Genomic DNA, 21,148 nt, shown 5'->3' on the forward strand with positions numbered 1-21,148 from the left:
GTTCCGGCTTCCGACCTGGCCAAGGGGTGGGGTTTCAGGGGGGCAGAGGAGGACCAGGGAGTGAGGCCATGGAGAGGAGCAGGAACTCATGGCCCTCCCACTTCTACCAAGGTTCCAGTGCTGCCGCCTTAAGAATAAATATACCTGCTTATAAAGGGCTTGTAACTTAACTGTGGCAACTACACTGTGTCCTATCTTGGAGGAAAGAAGTGAAGCAAGCCTTCATAGGCAGTCTGTCTTTTGCTGTGGAGATCACAGTATAGTCAAGGAACTGTTCAGCTGGAAATTACCCAGTCAGAAAGGAGAGAGATAGGTATCTCCTCCCAAAGAGGTAATGGCTGGGGAGCCGGAAGCTGAGAGTGGGTGCTCTTGCTGGACCACAGAGGGGGAATACAGGTGCAGCTACCCTGAACTGTCATAGAAAGCACTTGGAAACTGGTGCTTTTACTAATGTAATTGGTACCAAGCCTTAAAAAAAAAAAAAAAGGAAATTTACATGCAGAAAAGGTCTGGTTGGAAGACAGCACTTATTTCATAGCTGCTGTGCATTAACTGACATTGCTCACTATTTATAATTGTTTCACCCACAACATCTTGGAATAACAGACTAAAAGATTATCTAGTTTCACTGTGGCTTTTATAAGTCACCATGGGCTTGAATCTCTGTGTTACTCCAGCTTTATGTTAATGCAGCTCCAGTGGTTTTATTGACTCCAGGGAAGTTACAGCTGTATAAACCTGGAGTAACATAGAGGGGAATGAGACTCTATATTTTACTGGAATTTCATTTGATAACATCTTGTGATACGGCTGCCCACTGAATCACATCAGATGCCTTCTACAGCACAGCGAACTCAGGGGAATGCTTTTCCTTTTTCTATAGTAATAGAAGCATACTAGTGTCCCATGCTAGGTTGTGCTACTTTAGGACTGTAATCCTGTGTACACTCATACAAAGGCATCCACGTGTAAGAGACAGATCTAAAAATGGAGATTTAACATGAAACAGAGAGTGAAAAAGTAGAGCAGAGAAAGACAGTAGAGGGCTTGAGAGATAGAAAGTACAAGAGCAAAAGGGTGGTGAAAAGAAAGAAAGGGAAAAAAAAGAATGGGAGAGGGAAAAGGAGTCATCTGATGCTAAGTTTACACTCCAGCTTATGTCGGCAAAATTTATGTAGCTCAGGGTGTGAATATTACACCCCACTGAGTGACATGAGTTACACCGATATACGCATTGGTGTGCACAGCACTATGTCATTGGGAGAGTTTATGCTGCTTGAAAAGGTAGTTTTTATGCCGATCAGAGAGGTGGAAAGGGAAAAAGGAAAGCAGGAAGAATGGAAGAAGAGAAAAGGAAATGTTAATCTGGTGATTTTGGACTTGATTCTGCCACCCTTTGTCATGCTTAGTTATACCCTACTCTGTGAGTGTTCCTATTGAAAAGAATGGAATTATTTGCATGGTAAAGTCCTACTGAGTGCTCGTAAGGATGGCAGAATTAGGCCTTTTTGCAAATGCACTTTCTTCTTTTACAGAACCAGAAGATCAGAACAATCTGATGTTCTTTGTCTCCACTGAAACTCCCCATCTGTCTCTTTGAGTGCTTTGTCAATGTAGAAAATGGTGATTTAAAAGATGAGACAGCTAAGAACAGTTGGCTGAGCAGGGAGGTTTCCTTCAATGAGAAATCCACATTTGAAGTGAGCCTATTAGGGGAAACAGATCATCAATGTTTAAAATCCAACTAAAAGAGCTCCTTAAAGAGTTCTGATCATAAAAGTGCTTTGAGTAAAAAATAAAATAAAATAGAAGAGCAGCTGGAAGATGTTAACTATTGGATTCTAATTGAAATGGTATGTATTATTTTATATAGGGATTTCTACCAACTCTTAATGAGGCTTCCTACCAAGCAGTTTTCCTTCAAAAAGCTCTTGATGGATTTATGGTCATCAAGAAAGATTCTAGGAGAGTTGAGACCTGCTATTCTTTGGAAGAATATATGTCGAATAAGATAAGCAGGCTAATGAGGTGCCCCAATTCACAGAATAAACATTAGATCAAAATACACAGAATATTTAAAAGGCTCAAAGAATGAAGGAAAAAAAGTTTGGAAAATATTTTGTGTGGTCCAGATTTAGTGATGATAAGCATGCAGCAATGTTCAAAACAAAAGCCAAAATCCACTGGCTGCACATTACATCGAGGAAAATTGATGGAATATTCACAATGCTGTGTGTAGCTGGCAGAGTCGGTGCTGTGCTTTTTACCCTGGGGCCTTTAAAAAAAAGTCCATACTTACCTTTTTTATGAAAATCAGCTAAATAGTTATTTAAAATAGCATTTTCCCCATTACTTTCTATGTACAATCAGGAGCCATTAAATGTTTGAGACAAGGCCAGATGTTACAATCCAGACTGGAACACACAGTTGGAGTGTACACATTTTTTATCTCTTTGAAACACTGCATAAGGAATTCTCATAGACAGCAGTGTCATGGGTTACCTTGGAACAACTTTAAATGCAACATATTGAGTCAGATGCTCCGGTAGTTCTACTGAAAGCAATGGAGCTAGGTAAATGTACATCACCTGAAGATTTGACAAAGTGAATCTACTTTTATTAGCTGAGGATCTGGTTCATTGCGTCTTACACACTCTGTGTAAACACTGGGAAGTGCCCTCTCTTCCAAATGCACTATTTATTATTCATACAAGAATATTCTGCTCTTACCTAGAGCTGCCCTTTGCATGTGCCGCTGGGTTATCTCTCCTTTCAGATGGTCTGTGAAAGACACAAAGTGAAAATGGTTAAAGAGCTTTCAAAATCTCAGAGGTTAATGAAGTCATACTTGCCTCTCACCATTTGAAATTTCCCATGAGGCCAGTCAAATTACATTGGTCCACAGGATAGGAAGTGCCTCCTCGACTTCTCTACTGTAGCTAAACTGGAGCAGGTATATTTCGGTCCCATATATCCTAAAACATAACTTTGTTCAATAAGAAACACAGGAACTTAAGCTATCTTCTGTCAATGAAGTCAAGCACTGTCACAGATAATGGTCTCCTGCTACTAAATACAAGAGAAGGCCTAAGAAGGCAGATAGAGAATTCCAAGTAGTCATCCAAACATTCTTAGAGATGCTAGAGATGGAAAAGAGCTCTTAGGTCATCCAGTCCATCTCTCTGCCAGTGCAGAACTGGTTCCTCATTGGTTTTCTCATGTTTTGTTTGGACCAATTTTAAATGTCCCATGTGATAAAGTTTCTACAACTTCCACCCCTTGATACATCTCACTATCAAGATGTCACATATTCACAGTCAGAGTTTTCCCTTTCTTAATTTCATTATCTCATTACCCCTAACTATGTTCCCATGCCCTATACAATTCCCCTTCACGATTCTGTTATAAAGTGCCCTTTGATCCTGTGACAGTGGTTTAGTGCAACAATTATTTCAAACCATAATTAGATTGCTGGATGAATAACCATTATTCATTGATAAAAGTTTAACCAATTAAAAAAAATGCAACTTCAGCCAGTATGTGTGTTTTGAGAACAGAAGGGATTTTCTGTTTTCCCAAGATTTCAAATTAAAGCAGTTTCTCGGCAGAGATTTGAACATGTACTTTACTGAGCTGTACCTCTGGATACTGGGAAAAGGAGAATGCAAACTTGAGGATGGATTTAGTTTTTCCATGCTGACCATAATGTCTAGTATGACTGCATCTATTTCAAGATAAAACGTATCTTTAGAATTTAAAAGCAATTCTTTATAAATGTGCACATATATGCTATGCTAATCGCCGCAAATTAACCCATTAAAGATGTCATGCATATAAGAGGAGTGTCTTAGCAGAGGAAAAAGCAAAACGTGAAAGATCTTTAGCACCAGGTAGCTCCATTGCCTGAGAATCAGTAAACCATAAGAAGTGAAATGTCTCAGAGAGTTAACATAATAATTCTTAAGTATTTAATAGTATTATTACAGTATGCACTGTATGCAATATTTTAGATTATAACAGCCAACCTACAACATATTCTGTGGGTATGTCTCCACTGCAATCACAGGGTGTGACTGCAGCTCGCATAGACATACCCAAGCTAGGTTTAATCTAGCTAGTTTGGATACCAAAACAGTGAAGCCATGGCAGCATGGGTTTCAGAGTAGATTGCACTAACCTGCCCAGAACCCTGGGTAATTACTTGGGTGGTCATGCTGGAGTTCCTGCTGCCACAGCTTCACTGCTCTGAGACCCAAGCTAACTAAATTAAAGCTAGTGTGTACGTCTTCACAAGCTGCAATCATGGGTGTGATTGCAGTATAGACATACCCTATATGTTTCTTGGGATTTCAAATACACTTTCCCATGCCTTGTGTGAACAAGAGAGACCATGAAGTCAGACTCCTATGTTGTTGTACCGTGCAAAGCTTTACTTTTTTCAGTGTTTTCTAACCAATCTATAAGCAGAAAGGTTATCAATCCACGAGGATGTCAACGTGTGGTGATTCTAGGGAAGGGAGTAGTTAAAAAAAGATATTTTAACATTTATGTAGAAAGGAAGAATGGTAGCTAGCAGTACTCCACTCCCACCATCCTCAACTGATCACAGTGAGAAAAGTTTGTAGTACATTTGATTGTATAATACGTAATGGTTACTTTGAATAAGGTTCAAAGATGCTAATAACTCTTTTGAACTAAGCATCAAATTTTGAAATTTTTGTTGAAAAATACAAATAGTTGACTTGTCCCAGAGCTGAACAGAAAGGAGTGTTTATGTTAGTTGGGTTTGGTCTACATTTAATAGTTTTACTGGTATAACTATGTTGGTAAAAGCTGTGATTTTTTTTCCACTGAAATATTTATATGAGTAAAAGCCCTAGCATGGACACTCTTATACTTGTATTAAGGTGACTTAGACAAGGTCAACATTACAAACTTCTGCCTGGATAGCTATTTCAGTGAGGGGTGTGATGTGGTTATGATTTGTGACTAGCAGATTTGCGCCAGCAAAAGCCCATAGTGTAGACACATTTATCCCCGCAAAACTGTACATTTGCTGGTATAGCTTGTTTCACTCAGGAGGGGTCTGGAAAGTGCATTTTTGCTCATTTAGGCGTATCCACACAAGGAGGCTTTGCTAGTATATTATACCAGTATAACTATACGGGCAAAGCCTTTCAAGAGTAGACTTGAAACTAATCTTGTACTAATACAGATATTCCCTTTCTCATATGGGAATAACTATGCTAGTATAAAGCACCTTTATAAATGCATTCACAATGAAGAGGTTGTACCACATTAACTATACTGATATAGGTAAAGTAGAACACTGTCCAGTGTAGACAAGCCCTCAGACAGTTAGTAGCACTTGGGACGGATCGTCTGTTTCCTGTGAGCCCAAAACTCCACATGAAGCCGCTGAGGGAAGGAGAGCCCACACTGTGATGTTCAGTGCCAATGGAAGTTTTCAGTACACAAAGGATATAGGACTGGTCCCTTTTTTGCAAGCGTTTTTCCAAATTTGACAAGGGCCCCAGACTCTTCCTGTACTAAATATTCTTCTTAAAATTACCAAACAAATATAGATCTTTAAGTATTGAGAAGCGGATTAATTGAAAGAAATGCAAAAACCACCAAAACAACCCTCACCCCAGAAACCCAAACCCTCAATCAAGTGAGCTGCTATTTTCAATACTGATTTAACTAGAGATAGCAGATCACAGTGAACTGGTTGTTATGGATAAAGATTCAGTTAAATGATTCTTCAAAAAAAAAGTCTTTTGTGCTTTGAAATCCTTAGAATACAACTCCGTTGGAGACACTTCTCAATGAAATGTGATTAAACAAATAATTGCTTTTAAAAATTAATTTTTACTACTTTGAATATTTAACTACTCATATGCTCTGTATTGTGTCCTATTAGGTGATGTTGATCACACTGTTCTGAGCTAGGCAGTACATATACCACAATTTATAATATGATCTGACTAACGTGTTATAATGTGATTAACTCAAAGCAATGCCTTAAATCCAAATGTTTCTGGAAACCAACTGTGGATGTGGATAGATTTAATTGCTGTCCTTATATAATCTGAAGAGCCTATGGTGACCAGATAGAGAGTGTGAACAATCAAAATGGGGGTGGGGGAAATAGGCACCTATGTAAGACAAAGCCCTGAATATTGGGACTGTCCCTATAAAATCGGGACATCTGATCATCCTAGAAGAACCCTATGCATTCCTTTCTCAAGGGTAACTCAGAGATTAGGAATGATAATTCCGTTGTCACAACATGAACAAGGTCTCCTAAAACAATTTGAATATACTGTTCATCAGCAAAAATAAAAAGTCCTGATGACAATGGGGATTAAAGAGGAAACAAACTCCCATGTCTGATTTGTGGTTTTAGAACAGTAATTACTCTCTGACTTTGCTGAAAACAGACTAGAAAGATTCAAACTGCTGTGCACTACCTTAAAGAGCCACCAGGGGAGTGACAATGAGGTCAATTGAAAAACTGAAACAAACAAGCAAGCAAATCAATGAAGTAGAGATCAAATTGGCAGAAGACAGCCTGAAATCAATACAAATAAATGCAAGTACAAGACATCAGAGAATGGGTTTTTGAATTGCAGCCAAGGGGCTCAATCTTCAGGTATCTTGAGTTTACTTTCAGCACTGCTGGGGGAGGATGGTAAAGGGCATCAGGTGGATTTAAACCACCTTGCCGTGTCACCAATCTTGAGTTGGCCAGAGGCCGATGAGGCTCTCCATCTAAGAGAATGTCTACACAACAGCGATTGATTTCCAGCACAAATAGATGTACATGTGCTAGCTTTGCTGAAGCTAATGCCTAAAAGTAGCAGTGTAGTCACAGCTGCATGGGCAGCGGCTCAGGCTAGCTGCCCAAGCACAATCCCTCCCAACCCCCTGGATACATACTCCAGTGACTAGCTCAAGCCTCCGCGGTCACCCTGCTATTTTTAGTATGCTAGCACGGTAGGGTGACCATATTTCCCAAAGGAAAAACAGGACATCGCGTGGGGCTGGCCCAAGCCCTCCCTCTCTGGGGCTGGCCCAGTGCCCCCCTCCTCCCACGGGGCTGGCCCCAGCTGCTGGCCCCCCACTCGAAGCTGTCAGTGGTTACTCGAACCCTGCCTGGTCCCCGCCTCAAGGCTGTCACTGGTCATTTGATCCCTGCTGTCCCCCCCAACCCGCTCAAGGCTGTCACTACTTACTGGTCACTCAAACCCTGCCCTACCCTGCTGATCACTCGAACCCTGTTGGACCCCGGCTTGAGGCTGTCGCTGGTCGCTCAAACCCTGCCAGGCCACCCCACACTGGAATCCTTCCTTACCCTCCTTGATCAGTTGGCAAGAGCAAATGGGACAAAGGCCTGTTTTTGCCAAAAAAGTCAGGAAGTCAGGGACAGGGTTTAAAAAAGGGAGTGTCCCAGCCTAAATGGGATGTATGGTCACCCTATAGCATGAGCAGAGTGAGTGTACGTATAAATTTATCTAAACTGAGAAATTACATATCTCAGCTGCTGTGTAGGAATACCCTAACTTAGAGGAACCTTAGGGTTGCTCTAAATTTTTCTGGCTGCAATCATCTCTTGTGCCAACCAAGGATCTGGCAGAGTGCCATATTCTTTGCCTCACTCCCTCCCATCCTTAGTACACCCCCTGTCCACCTCTGATATGACCCCTGCATGAAGGTCTGGGGTGAGGTGGTGCAGAGATTTCTACATCGACTTCACAACACACAATGATTCCTATGTTAAGGGGAATCTTTTGCTACTTCTTTATGGCAGCTTTCTAGCAACACAGAGCAGGGTGGAACAGCAGCCAAGGACTGAGCCCAAGATCTTTAATTATAAATATTGTTCATATAAATCCTTGCATTTTTTCCTATTTATCCATGTCCTGGAGCTCAACAGACCCAGAGCCAGGTGTTAAAAAAACTATCAGGGATTAACAATGGAGGAGCAGGATGCATAGTTTATATTCACTGGGGCATGTCAGTTTGAAAATCAGATTTTCTAACCAATAAAAAAGAGGACAGGGACTGTGAGGAATTGAGTATTCTTTTCTCCTCCTTGCAGTGTTCTTTCTCCCACCTTGATTGTCATAATTATCAAGGCAAATCCCAAAAAGATGTAGACTTCTTCCAGATCAAGCACCATGTGGATCAATCTCTAACTAGGTCCTTAAGGCAGTCTGTCTGGTTATTCAGTCTATGTTCATCACGCGTGATCTTATCATACCACTGAAGCTTTTGGCAATCACCTGCCATATAATAGCATTCTTTGGTAAACAGGCATAATATGATGGTCTTTCATCCTAATAATATGTCAGTACCAAGAAAGCTTCCAAAACTGAAACCGTTCTGATTGAGGTGGTTGGTGGGTTCGGCTATGGACATTATTATTGCTGATTTTGTCCTGCCACTTAATATGGAATAGCTGTCTAAGATGGCAAGCTGGCAAGAATTGAAAACTTCCATCTATTGTTCTTCAGCCTTCCTCAAGGCTCACATTTCACTCCCATTCAATGAAGTTGGTATAACCTTGGTTCTTTAGATTCAGAGCCTCATAGCAAGCCATTTTCTCAAAAAGCTGTCTCCAGGTAAAGAGCTGGTTGGCAGTGGAATGAACAGGTCTAAAGCCATGCTGAATATCCAGCCTTTACCACAAAATTCATCGCTGATTCGAGTCATTTACATGGAATCAAACACTTTTCCTGGGACTGACATCAGTGTAATACCTTTTTGAACAGAGGCAGAACAACACCCTTCTTCCAGTCATCAGGGATGACGTTAGTGTGCTAGATAGTCTCGAAAAGCCTATGCAACAATGGTACTACAGTACTCTCACCTCTCTGCAGCAACTCAGGGGTGATGTTACAACCTCCTGGTGCCTTCCCAGACTTTAGTTTAGGGCCTGCAATCCAGATTTCTTGTTGGTTGTAGGAAGGTGGCTCTATCTGAACTTCCTGCTCCACTTCAAGCAGAAGAGGGGCAAGAGGCAGTGGACAATTGAGGAGCATCTTCAAATGACCTTCTAATTGATACAACTGATCTTGCAGACTCTGCCATCCTGATTCTGTACTGGACAAGCTGGTGCCACCTTTCGCCACATACCCTGAACGGTTGCATAGAGGCTGCAGAGATCATGCCTGGTGGCAGGCTGTTTGAAACTGGGTTGCCACAACTTCATTTGTTTCCCTCTCATTCAGCCTGAGCTTAGGGCTGTGCTAAATGTTCAACTCTAGCTGCAAGAGAGTTCAAAATCAACCTGGGTTTGAAAATGACCTGTCATTGCGAACCAGGTTGATTTGTTAAAACAGGTTTTGTGTTGGTGAATCATCCACCAAGGCTTTGGGTGAGCTTTCCTACTCTATCTGGATATCAGTGTATGTTCACAGGCTGCCATTTATTGTTGAATGTAGAGTCTGAACCATATCTGCCAGGAAAATCACACAGGGTAAGTCACAGGGTATTTTCCAGTATGGCCAATAGTCAGCAAGTTTCAGCAAACCCACAAAATCATCTAAAACTAAACCTGGCCTATAGATTTACAGCACTTGAGCATAAGAAAGGCTGGTTTGTTCAAACTCAATCCTTTTCAAAAGTCAGGGCCTGAGAATGGTGGTGTATTTGATTTTTAGACACTCAAAACTTTATGAATATTTTCAAATTATTTTCAAAGGGTTCAAACAGTTCCAGACATAGTTGTGGTAACACTTACTTTGCTCTCTCCTTCCCATCAAGATGGTGGAAAAGGACACTTAATTAGGGCAGGTCCCCTAATGGTCTGATCTGTTCTTCATTTCTCTAATAATAGTGATAGCATCCTCTTCATTCTCCTAGCAGACACAGGAGTTTTCATTCTCTTTCATGGCTCATTGACAGCAAGAGGAAGAGTGGAATTCATTTGGTTTCAGGGACCCAAAACAGCATGTGACTTCTCAAATAGCAAAAGTTTAACTTATCTCCAAGCAGCAGAAAACTTTGAGGGGAGATTGTAGTGTATCATGGGAGACGAGAGTCTGGAGGGAGCCTCGCCTATAGGGGAAAATGGTGGCATTAGGCACCCGAAGTTCAGTTCCCATGAGGCACTGTGATGGCACAGGCAGACATGGTTTAATGTTGGTCTGATCTGAAATGAAGCATTTTGATTTGGTTTGACAAACTGAAATATTTCAGTCTGATCAATCTGAGCAAAAACTAGATATTTTGTTTTGATTTTCCCAAAAGAAACTTTTGGGTTTCAAGTGAAAATTCTTGGTTTTCGATATAAAGTTGTAATTTTGTGTGGAAAAGTTTTGATGAAAATGATCTCTCTTTGGTTTTCATTTAAATTTTCAGTGAAAAAAAATTCTGACCACTTCTACTTATAACTGCCCTAGAACACAGGTTATCCTAAGGCAAGTCTGAAAGTTCATTAGTGACAGAATTAGGGGACAATTCCAGTACTGTTGCTTGTACAAACCTTTCCCTATAAATAAACAGAAGATTTCAGCCTCTAGTACTGCCAGTTCTATAATCGTCACAAACAAAAATATTTACCCGAAGAACAATGAAGAATCACATGCTCACACAGAAACATGTCTCCTGATCCCAATAATGTAAACTTGCAGACAAGGTAGCTTTTAAATGTGGTTTGCAAAAATTGAATTTAAGACTTGGCGTACATCTCTCTCCATATGGCTAATTATGTTTTCTGAAGTCTCACCAAACAAGCAACTAAAAATAGCCCTGCAGCGGATACCAAATCATTTTTTCCAGTGGAGTCATTCTTCATTTGGAGATAACAGTCCCAATAAAATATTGAATGCTGCAACTCCACATGTTTTGGCAAAAAAGTAGTTTTGGGGAATTTAAGAATTCACTCAGCATGCAGCTCGCTGTCATTAGGGCTGAGATAAATCTGTTGGTTTTGGCCTCTGTTTTTGGACATATGTACCATCCTGAGGTATGGAAAAGGGATGGAACAGTAACAGAAAACTCCAGCCTTGTGACAGGAGTCAAAAGGCATGGAGGGGAATGGAGAAGACAAACAGAAAAAGAAAAGCCAAATGAAGAATAATAATCTGAAGCAGGGGAAAAGCTTCTTGCATGAGAATACTGCAAATTAAACATCATATTCAGTGATTTAAGGGGTATAAATCTCTTCTCAAGTTACATGTAATTAACTAGCAACTAGTGTGAAAACAAAGTACTCCGCCAGGTTTTCTTTCAGCTTCCATTTTGAGCAAGTCTGTTATTAAATGCTTGCATGAGTAAGTCAGAGAGCCCCTCACCAAGGAAGGTGCTATTAAATGGGAATGTTTTCAGCGTGGATGTGTAGTAGTTTAAATACAATACCAAACTTATACAATCTCAGCTGAATTACAGTACTATGTACTCCTCTTGCCACCTTCTATAGCTAGGATCTGGAACCTCTTTAGGAATTTCCCTTCTAATGGAGGGTAATATTTACGCAAGGTGAAAATCTACTGTAACATTTTTTGTCTTTAATAATGTTCCTTCAGATCCTTCCAGAAATATAAAGGGAGCTGTGTTCCAAAATACCACAAACAAATCAAGCTTTGACCTATGCAATGGAATTTCCAAAAGTTTTAGTTTTGGAAAAGTTTTGCTTTGTAATTTTAAAATTTTGTGTTGGAATGTCAAAATGTTGTTGCAGAATTTCATTTTGTTTTATGCTTTTTTCATTGTTATATTCATTTTTATTATTCTTACAGTATTTCATGACATGTCAGTAGTAGTATTGCATTATACAAGAACAGCAGCTGGGGCCAGATTTCCAAAACGTCCCAGCTCTCATTAGATCCTTATACATGGGGCAGATTTTGAAAACTGCTCAGCATTCAGTAATTCTCAGTGTGACACTTCTGGTCAGATTTGCAAAAGAGCTGACACAGTTTGCTGTAATGTTTTTTGGTTTTTCTTTTAAATCTGGCCTCAGTTACATCTCACAGTAAATAAGTGTCAAACTCAGAATGAAAACCAAGGTCTTTAGGTCATAGACTAAACTCTAACTCAACAGCCCATAATGTGGATCAGGGAAGTCATTTTGCCTTACTATAACTCAGATTTTCTGGTTCAGATCCTTGACCCCATATATTCCATTTGCACTGCTATCATGGTGGCAAAGGGGCACAAAATGGAATAACCATTTCTAAGAGGAGTCCCTCTGTAGCGAGAATTCTCCTGACGGTATAGAGTTGGTGTAGTGCTGCAACACCACTTCTGCTTGGCCAGAGCACCCCATACTCCGGTAATCCCCAACTCTCAGAACAGCCCCTTGGGGTTGTGGGTAACTAGGTACAACTTAAAGAAGTCCCTTGGAGGCGCCTCCATAGGATTGACCACGACCAACTAACACATTTTTAAAGGTGTTAAACCCTGCCCATACTAGTCTTTAAAAATGTGTTAGTTAACATGCTTTAACCAACACATTCTAAAATATGACCTGTTTTCCTAGCCTAGACAGGACGTAAATGAACACTCAGATTTTGAAGCGCAATCCTATTACAAATGATGAATTCCACAGCAAATTCCATGGCTGCAGAGTCACGGAATAAATGAGGCACTGAGCATACTAATCACAGAGATTTTCAGGTGCCTTATCGTTTCCCAGTGCCCTCTGAACTCCCACTCCAGCTTAGAGATGTTAACAAATATACACATTTTTTGGTGTCCAAATTTGAAAGTGTGCTTTCTAGAATGCAAGAAAATGCATATTTTGAGGTTATTGTTTTAGAAGTGTCTTGTGGGAGCATGCCCTTGGACTTCACTTGCTGTCTTAACACAGATTGGGGTCTCACCCTGCCACTGCAAAGCCCTAACTTACTTTGCATGCTCGAACTGTAAGCATACCTATCTTCCTCCATATGTTGGAAGGTATGCAGGGAACTGATGCACATCTGGAAGTTGTCACTCAGTTGTTTATCGCATCTATTTGTCCATGAATTAAATAAAGAGCTGGCCCATTACTGTAGTTGCAAACCAATGCCATATGGATACCCTATAAACCAATCCCATCTTAATGCTGATACTGCAGGCTAGTCTTTAATGCGCATGGATGCTTCTAGACATGACCAAATGCAGTTTGTGTGTTCACTAATTCTTAGGAATTAATGTAAGGAGGTACAGTAAAGGAAATAAATTAAGAGGAACTGGTAGTGGTTTGTGCTTCTCACTTTTTCAAATGGCCATAACTGAAAAAGCACCATACACACATGAATAGGTCAGCAATTCATAGACAGGTAAATATAAAGGTATTTTCTTTTTCTGACCAAATTTCTGGTCATCTTATATTGATATCAATTCATATTCTGAGTTGACTGTAACCACATCCAAAATCAAACCAGACAGAAAGGCAAGTTTTTGTTAAAACACTGCGTTTGGGGCTTTGTGCCATTATTTTATCTGTGTACTTACTTGCAGTCTAGTTTCATCTTGTGCTGTCCTGTCTGGCCAGTAGCTGCCCAGTAGAAAATTACTAAAAAGTTCTAGGCCCTTATTGCAATACACTTCACTTTCAACCAACTTGATTTAAAATTATAGGGGGGGCACATGACCCTGAATCCCCCAACGTGCCCCCAGTATATTTGGGAGCCAATGCCAAGTAGGATTAAAGGACCGAGGGTGGCATGCTTTTTGATTCCTGCACTTTTCCCATTTACTGTAGAACCTCAGAGTTACGAACACCTCGGGAATGGAGGTTGTTCGTAACTTTGAAATGTTTGTAACACTGAACAAAACGTTATGGTTCTTTCAAAAGTTTACAACTGAACATTGACTTAATACAGCTTTGAAACTTTACCAAGGCAGAAGAAAAATGCTGCTTTTAACCATCTTAATTTAAATGAAACAAGCACAGAAAGTTTCCTTACCCTGTCAAACCTTCTTTTTTAAGCTTTCCCTTTATTTTTTTAGTAGTTTATGTTTAACACAGCACTGTACTGTATTTGCTTTTTTTTTGTTGTTGCTGCTGCTGCCTGACTGTGTACTTCTGGTTCCAAATGATGTATGTGGTTGATGGATAAGTTTGTAACTCTGGCGTTCATAACTCTGAGGTTCTACTGTACCACATACACACTGAACCCTTGAGAAGTGTCTTTTTGAAGGTTACATGCATATTAGCATCCTGGTGAAATCTGAAACAGGGTCCTTTGAAAAGTAGATACATGACATACACTTTGTCAAATAGGGTATCTGCTAAGTCTACCCTGACTCCTTGGGCAGCACAGCAATTTTCAAGCCAATCTGACTATGCATATGGATTTTAGGGCACTTTGATTTGACCAGCTCTAAGCAGAAAGCTCTACTCAACCTTAAATATACACTGTTGTAGATTGCTCTACTGCTGTAACATACAAAACTAGCTGTGTGGACACCATGAATCCTACCTGATTAAAAAAGTAATCAAATTAGAAAATGGACAATGTTATATTTTACTACAACAGTTGCGTGAATGCTGCCAGGTCAGCAAATGAGTCACGTGACTCTATAAAACATTTTTTTTAAAGGGCATGATAGGGAACAATCCATATCTGACAGAGAGAGAGACAGGGAGCTAACATCTCCAATGTCTGTGGGCCGGATTCCGCACTCTTGAAGTCTCACTGGTGAAATGAGTTATATTAGTGCAAAGCTCGTGTAAATGGGATGGAGACTCAAGCCCTATGATTTATGCTAGGTCCAGAACTAAGACAAAAACAATCAATGTAAGCCATCCAGCTCTCAGTACAGGCATGCAAAAAATGGAAAAAGGAAAAATTCCTATGTAAGAGACTGTTGCAGATTTTAAAAAACAAACAACACGATGTAAATTAACCTATTGAAATGTGATAGATCCTTTGCTGTGCCTCCCATTGTGTTAGCTCTTAGCCATCACTTAGCATCTTCCCCCCCAAGAGAAAAATTTACTAGATTGAACACACAAGACCTTGATTATTAACCCGATAAAGCAGCAAAACACAGTGATAAAATGCACCAAGGACTTCACTTTTTCCATTTGCAGCATTGTAGTCATGTTGGTCCCAGTATATTAGAGAGAAAAGGTGAGCGAGATAATATCTTTTACAGGACCAACTTCTGTTGATGAAAGAGACAAGCTTTCAAGCTACATAGAGCTCAGCCCCGAAGAAGAGCTTGTCTCTTTCACCAACAGAAGTTGATCCAATAAAAGATATTACCTCATCCACCTTGTCTTCACTTTTTCTGTCTTTTATTCTGCAGCTAGCCTAGGAACTGAAAATTTTCCATTACTAAAAGGTCTTGGTCCAAGTTCATTGTTAATCCATTGATGTTGGTACAGTTACCTTGGTTTACACTAGTATAACTAAAAGAAAAATTTGTTCATTGTTGTTTCTACTGAGCCTATTTTTTTCCCAAAAAAACATTTTTGTTTGTAAAGACTGGATAATCATTTGTAATAAAAAGGAAGCAAAGACGCTTCTTTTTATGATTAGATTGTAGCTCAACCTCGAAATGACATTCTAACTCAAATCTGAAACAAACACTAAAAATCTTAGGCTGGCATTGGATATTCAATTCAATGCAGTATTAAGTTAATAAGGGCCCTCTGTTTAAAGTACAGCAGAGCAAGTCGGATACATTATTTAATTCATTTTGCTATTTTTTGCTGAATAATTTACCTGACAAATAATTTCTTCTAATTAAAAGAATGCATACAGCATGCACACTGTCCCCAACATGAGTCGCCATTTGTATAAATGTCAGAAAGAAGTTGTAAAAGTTTGTATTTTAAAATTACTTTACTGTAAGCTATAATCAACTAACAGACCACATTCTGCCTCAGTACAGGAAGGAACATTTCCTACTGAAATCTGGAGGACTTGCACTGGCCAAAGCAGGCCCAAATCTTCTAGACTTTCCAGACGCTGCTCTTAAGACATTCCACACCAGGACAGATTTGCTGCTGCATCCAGCTTCCATTAGGAGCAGCAGAAATGGGGAAAGGGCTGTCAGAAAGCCTGTTATGGTTCACTGATTCTGTAACCAGCCCCAGCTCTGGGTGCGGGCTAGGATAATGGACTCCATATGCCAGCTGGGGACTGATGGAGCACACTGCACCCAGACTTCTCCTATTTGCTCTGACATCCCCTCAAAACATGCCCCCTGCAACCATGCAAGGTAGGAAGCATGGAAGGAGATTATGTCTGCTGGGGAGATACCTGTACTGGGGGAATCCCCAGGCTTGGGGCTTGAGGTCAGTCTGCTTCCCTTTGCATCACCTGAGTGGCACAATGGGGTAGAGCAGAGCCAAGAATCTGGCCCACAATGTGTATGGTAATTAAAAGAAGCAAGAACAGATGTTGAAGTTTGCTCCTGGTTTGAGAAGGGTGGAGCAGTACTTTACACACTGACAGAGTCTATTTTCTTGTCTGTTTTCCCTATTTTCTTGTTGTTCTGCTTACTATTAGTTTTCTAAATACAGCCATTTATCTGAGGATAGCAACATTATTTCATTATAATAGCCCCTCTGGTTGCTAAGAATTAAGATGCTAATTGAGTGTAACCTCACAACTCCAGCACTGTTCCCACATGTAATACTGCTTCTGAGCTACTTTGTAATGTCCTTTACATGGAATTCTAGGCATAAATTCCCACATAGTGAGATAAATATAACTAAAAAACAAACAAACAACTCTCCCAAATCCAAAAGCGTTGGTTGATTAAAGACAATTCTGCACACTGGGACTTCTAGGCACCAGGCCATGTTGAATAAACTCCCAGGTGAGAAATTACATCTGGGACTATTTGCCTCCGTAGCCTATTGGTCTCTTTTGTCTCTTTGCAGAAATTCAGGGCTTGTTTACATGACGAAGACTATAGGGGCACAGCTATGGTACAGTAGCTTTGCCGCTATAACCCCGTAACAGGAATGCAGACTTCAACAAAAGAAGGGTTTTTTCTGTAACTGTAGGAACTCCAACTCCCTAAGCAACTGAAGCTAGGTAGGAGAAAGCATTCTTCATGTTAATCCCCTAGCTACCCTGGGGGTTAAATTGGGCATAGCTACAGTGCTCAGGGATATGTATTTTTCACACCACATAGAGCTGTAACTATGTCAGCCCAAGTTCCTTTGCTTTTAATCCTATCATTTCAAATATCAAGATGTAACATTTTAGAGTTAGACTTCAAAACTGCAATCACAAGGGCATGGCACTTAGAATGTTATACAAAACAAATACACATTGAACTATATATTTTCCAACATTATGTTGAAACTACCAGGCCAAGGAAGTAATGAGAAAAAAATCTGAAGATTGTCTGCCATCATGAATGACTTCAACTCTAACTGACTACTGCTACTTTTGATGGACACATAACCATGTCTGGTTTATTACAAAATGACTTTGAAACTAGCCTAGGGATCAGAAACAGACTGGGACTTCCAGGCACCAGGCCATGTTCAATAAACTCCCAGGTGAGAAATTACATCTGGGACTATTTGTCTTCGTAGCGTATTGGTCTCTTTTGTTTTTCTCAGATAGTAGCAGATTTCTCAGGGATAATATGCTTGACTATGTTAGTCAAAAGTGATAGTCCAGAAGAGCAAACAGCACATTGCTTATCTCAGATTATGTATGGTAACATATGCTATCATTATCCCTTCTTCTGACATTAGTATTCTGTTCTGACACCAGTGTCACCCCTCTGCCAAGCAGTAGCAGACATCCGGGACCTTGCAGGTTAGCTTCCCCAGTGGAGGAGACATCAGTGATGCACAGTCTGGGTATACGCCTAGTGTAACTTGCTTTATTTATGCGTACACACCAGTCCTCAACAAGAGCTGGTCAAAGAGCATGCAGGCAATCTCTTCTTTCAAGAATCTCAGTTCTACACTAATGCCAGGCTCCCAGAGAGCCATTCCATATCACAGATTGATTCTAGATGAAAGCAGACAGCAAACTCCCCTGATGCTCACAAAGCTCCTTCTCCAAGGACCACTGCCTCTACATAGAACACTGCAGAACAACTGCTAATAAAAACATGGCATGTCTTCCTATGGCTGAAAATTTGCTTGCATGCTAGGGAAGAGACCACCGCCATGCGGGAAAACCTACCTTACCATTAGCAAGCACCAACTCTGCTGAATCTGGAGTATTAGAAAGTCTCTGGAAAATACTGATCTTACAACTCAGAAACTTCAGTCTTCCACCTTTACCACTGAACTCTCTGTCCTGTATCTTTCTTATCAATAAGTTCACTGACCCAATGGCCCCTCCTATATATAAATTAGAAATTAATAGTTTTAACCCCCAGTCCATAAAAGGACAGTTTTTACCTTCTGGTGTTTTGACTCTGCCTGATTATGAAGGCCATTTATAGTAGTGCTGGAAGTTTGCTAACTAGAACCATGTTCAGATTGCCCTACTGTATGGCATAATTTTGTAAGAAAGTTTATTACACTGTTCACTCCTGCCTTTGCTGCACAGTTAAACCATGGTGCTGTTATTATTTTTCTATATTACTAGAGCCCACCAGTCGGAATGAAAGCCTTACTGTGCTAGATGCTGTACAAACACAAAGGAAGAGACAACCATTTCCTTGAGGAGATTACCATCTAAATAGACAAGGCAGACAAAGTGTAGAAGAAAGGAAGGATTATTATTCTCATTTTATGGATGGAAACTGAGGCACAGAGAGATCAAGGGACTTGCCCAAAACCATGTATCAAGTCTGTGACTGAGTTAGGAGTTGAACCTAGAGTCCCAGTCTAGAGTCCTAACCTTCCTCTCTTTCATTATTGCTCTGGCTAACAGTATTAGTGCAAGAGTATATATGGCATTAGAGCAGTGGATCCCAAACTTGTTCCACCACTTGTGCAGGTTTCAGAGTAACAGCCGTGTTAGTCTGTATTCGCAAAAAGAAAAGGAGTACTTGTGGCACCTTAGAGACTAACCAATTTATTTGAGCATGAGCTTTCGTGAGCTAATCCCCTGGCAGGCCGGGCCAGTTTGTTTACCTGCTGTGTCCGCAGGTTCGGCTGATCGCAGCTCCCACTGGCCGCGGTTCACTGCTCCAGGCAAATGGGAGCTGCTGAAAGCGGCCCGGGCCGAGGAACGCACTGGCCGCCACTTCCAGCAGCCCCCATTGGCCTGGAGCAGTGAACCATGGCCAGTGGGAGCTGCGATCGGCCAAACCTGCAGACGCGGCAGGTAAACAAACCGGGTTGTCCCGGCAGGGGCTTTACCTGCACAAGCGGCGGAACAAGTTTGGGAACCACTGCGTTAGATAAAGGGCCAAGAGAATCTGCTGATCAAAATACTAACATAGTTGTTTTATTCTAGAAATGAAAATTTAATCTCACACTAGAAAGCTGATCGAGGTGACCTTTTAATGATCAGTCTTTTTTGATCAGTTTTTAAAGACCAAGGATGGAAATATTTCATATTAAATAAATGAAAGAAAAAAAGGAAGAGGGGATCTGGCCTTATTTATGATATTTATCACCAGAGTATCTAAGGTCCCAGTCCAGTGGTTCTCAACCTGTGGCCTGCGGGCTGCTTGTGGCCCAATCAGTACAGAGCTGCAGCCCATGTGACATCCTCAGGACCATACAGGTAGTACTGGATGCTACCCACATAATAGTAAATAGGTTGAGAACCACTGGTCCCAGTCAAATTTCCACTGAAATTAACTTCAGTGGGAGTTGGATGAGGTCCTCAGTGTTTTGGGTAGCTTGGGAGCCTTTGCCCTCCAGACCATCAGTTTAAGTACCAGTCAGGATGACTGTAAGTGAAAGAGATTACTATCGGAAAGCTATCTGGTAGTCTATGTGAAATTAATTTGGTGGGTTGAGTCCAGTTGCTTGTAGACAGATGTTCACATAATAAAAAATACTGTCACAATTGGCTCCAATTGCCACTCTTCTTAACAGTCTCAGCAGAAAAGCCAATAATTAAATGAGCATGGAGACTAAACTATCCTTAGTGACTGACTGCTGGGCCCCTTTGGAATAGTTTAACTTAACCATCATTTAAAATTGTACAGAATGACAGATGCACATGATCGGCACTATAAAGTCAATGAAATAAATAATGAACCCTCCCCCACCTCAGAAGTAGTCCATTTTTCCCAGTGTTTATAGATTATTATACCACCGTCCATAGCTTAAGTATTCTATAGAGAAATGGAGGACTGTGGTCTCCATAAGGAACAAACATACGAACAAAAAGAATGAGGAAAAGGAGAGAGGAAAATGAGAGTAGGGATGAGGAATTTACTGTACTCTCATGCAATTGTGCTAGCACCTCATTGACAAACAAAGACAGGATTCTCGTGCTGCCTTAAGAAACATTAAATGTGTTACTTTGCTGACTGAATTTCCCCTTTGCTTGTTTTGGGGTGGGAGAAGAGAGAGGGGAGAAATGCAGTAACACCACCAAAACTGTGATCAAATTATTTATCTGCATGGTGGCAAAAGGAAACAATGCTGTTGCACCCTATTGCCAGCAAGCAGGGGGCACAGTTCAACAAAGAGAGACTGAAGGCCCCAACCCTGCAAACACACACGTTTAACTTTATATACGTTAGTAGTCCCATTCAAATCAATGGGACTACTCATGTTTGTAAAATTAAGCATGTGTATTAATGTATTTGAAGGATTGGGCCTTTGTTTACTTTTATGATTTCAAAGAGGTAAGATTCAAATTGAAGATCACAGAATCCCTGTGAAAAAAAAACGAGGAGTACTTGTGGCACCTTAGAGACTAACAAATTTATTTGGGCATAAGCTTTCGTGGGCTAAAACCCTCTTCCTCGGATGCATGCAGTGGAAAATACAGTAGGAAGATATATATACACAGAGAACATGAAAAAATGGGTGTTGCCATACCAACTGTAATGAGACCAATTAATTAAGGTGGGCTATTATCAGCAGGAGAAAAAAAACCTTTTGTAGTGATAATCAGGATGGCCCATTTCAAACAGTTGACAAGAAGGTGTGAGTAACAGTAAGGGGGAAAATTAGCATGGGGAAATAGTTTTTCTTTGTGTAATGACCCATCCACTCCCAGTCTTTATTCAAGCCTAATTTAATGGTGTCCAATTTGCAAATTAATTCCAATTCTGCAGTTTCTCATTGGAGTCTGTTTTTGAAGTT

General features: G+C 40.5%; 1 protein-coding gene across 1 annotated transcript in view; it reads right to left on the reverse strand.

Moving 5' to 3' along the window:
• The window catches only part of KIF6 (kinesin family member 6), a 283,991-nt gene that overhangs the window by 37,772 nt on the left and 225,071 nt on the right, over positions 1 to 21,148 (reverse strand). The window contains exon 16 of the mRNA XM_077812187.1: positions 2,731 to 2,781. Coding sequence (XP_077668313.1) covers positions 2,731 to 2,781 — 51 coding nt within the window. The remainder of the gene's footprint in view (positions 1 to 2,730; positions 2,782 to 21,148) is intronic.

This window comes from Eretmochelys imbricata, chromosome 3 (assembly GCF_965152235.1).
Source record: "Eretmochelys imbricata isolate rEreImb1 chromosome 3, rEreImb1.hap1, whole genome shotgun sequence".
Lineage (NCBI taxonomy): Eukaryota > Metazoa > Chordata > Testudines > Cheloniidae > Eretmochelys > Eretmochelys imbricata.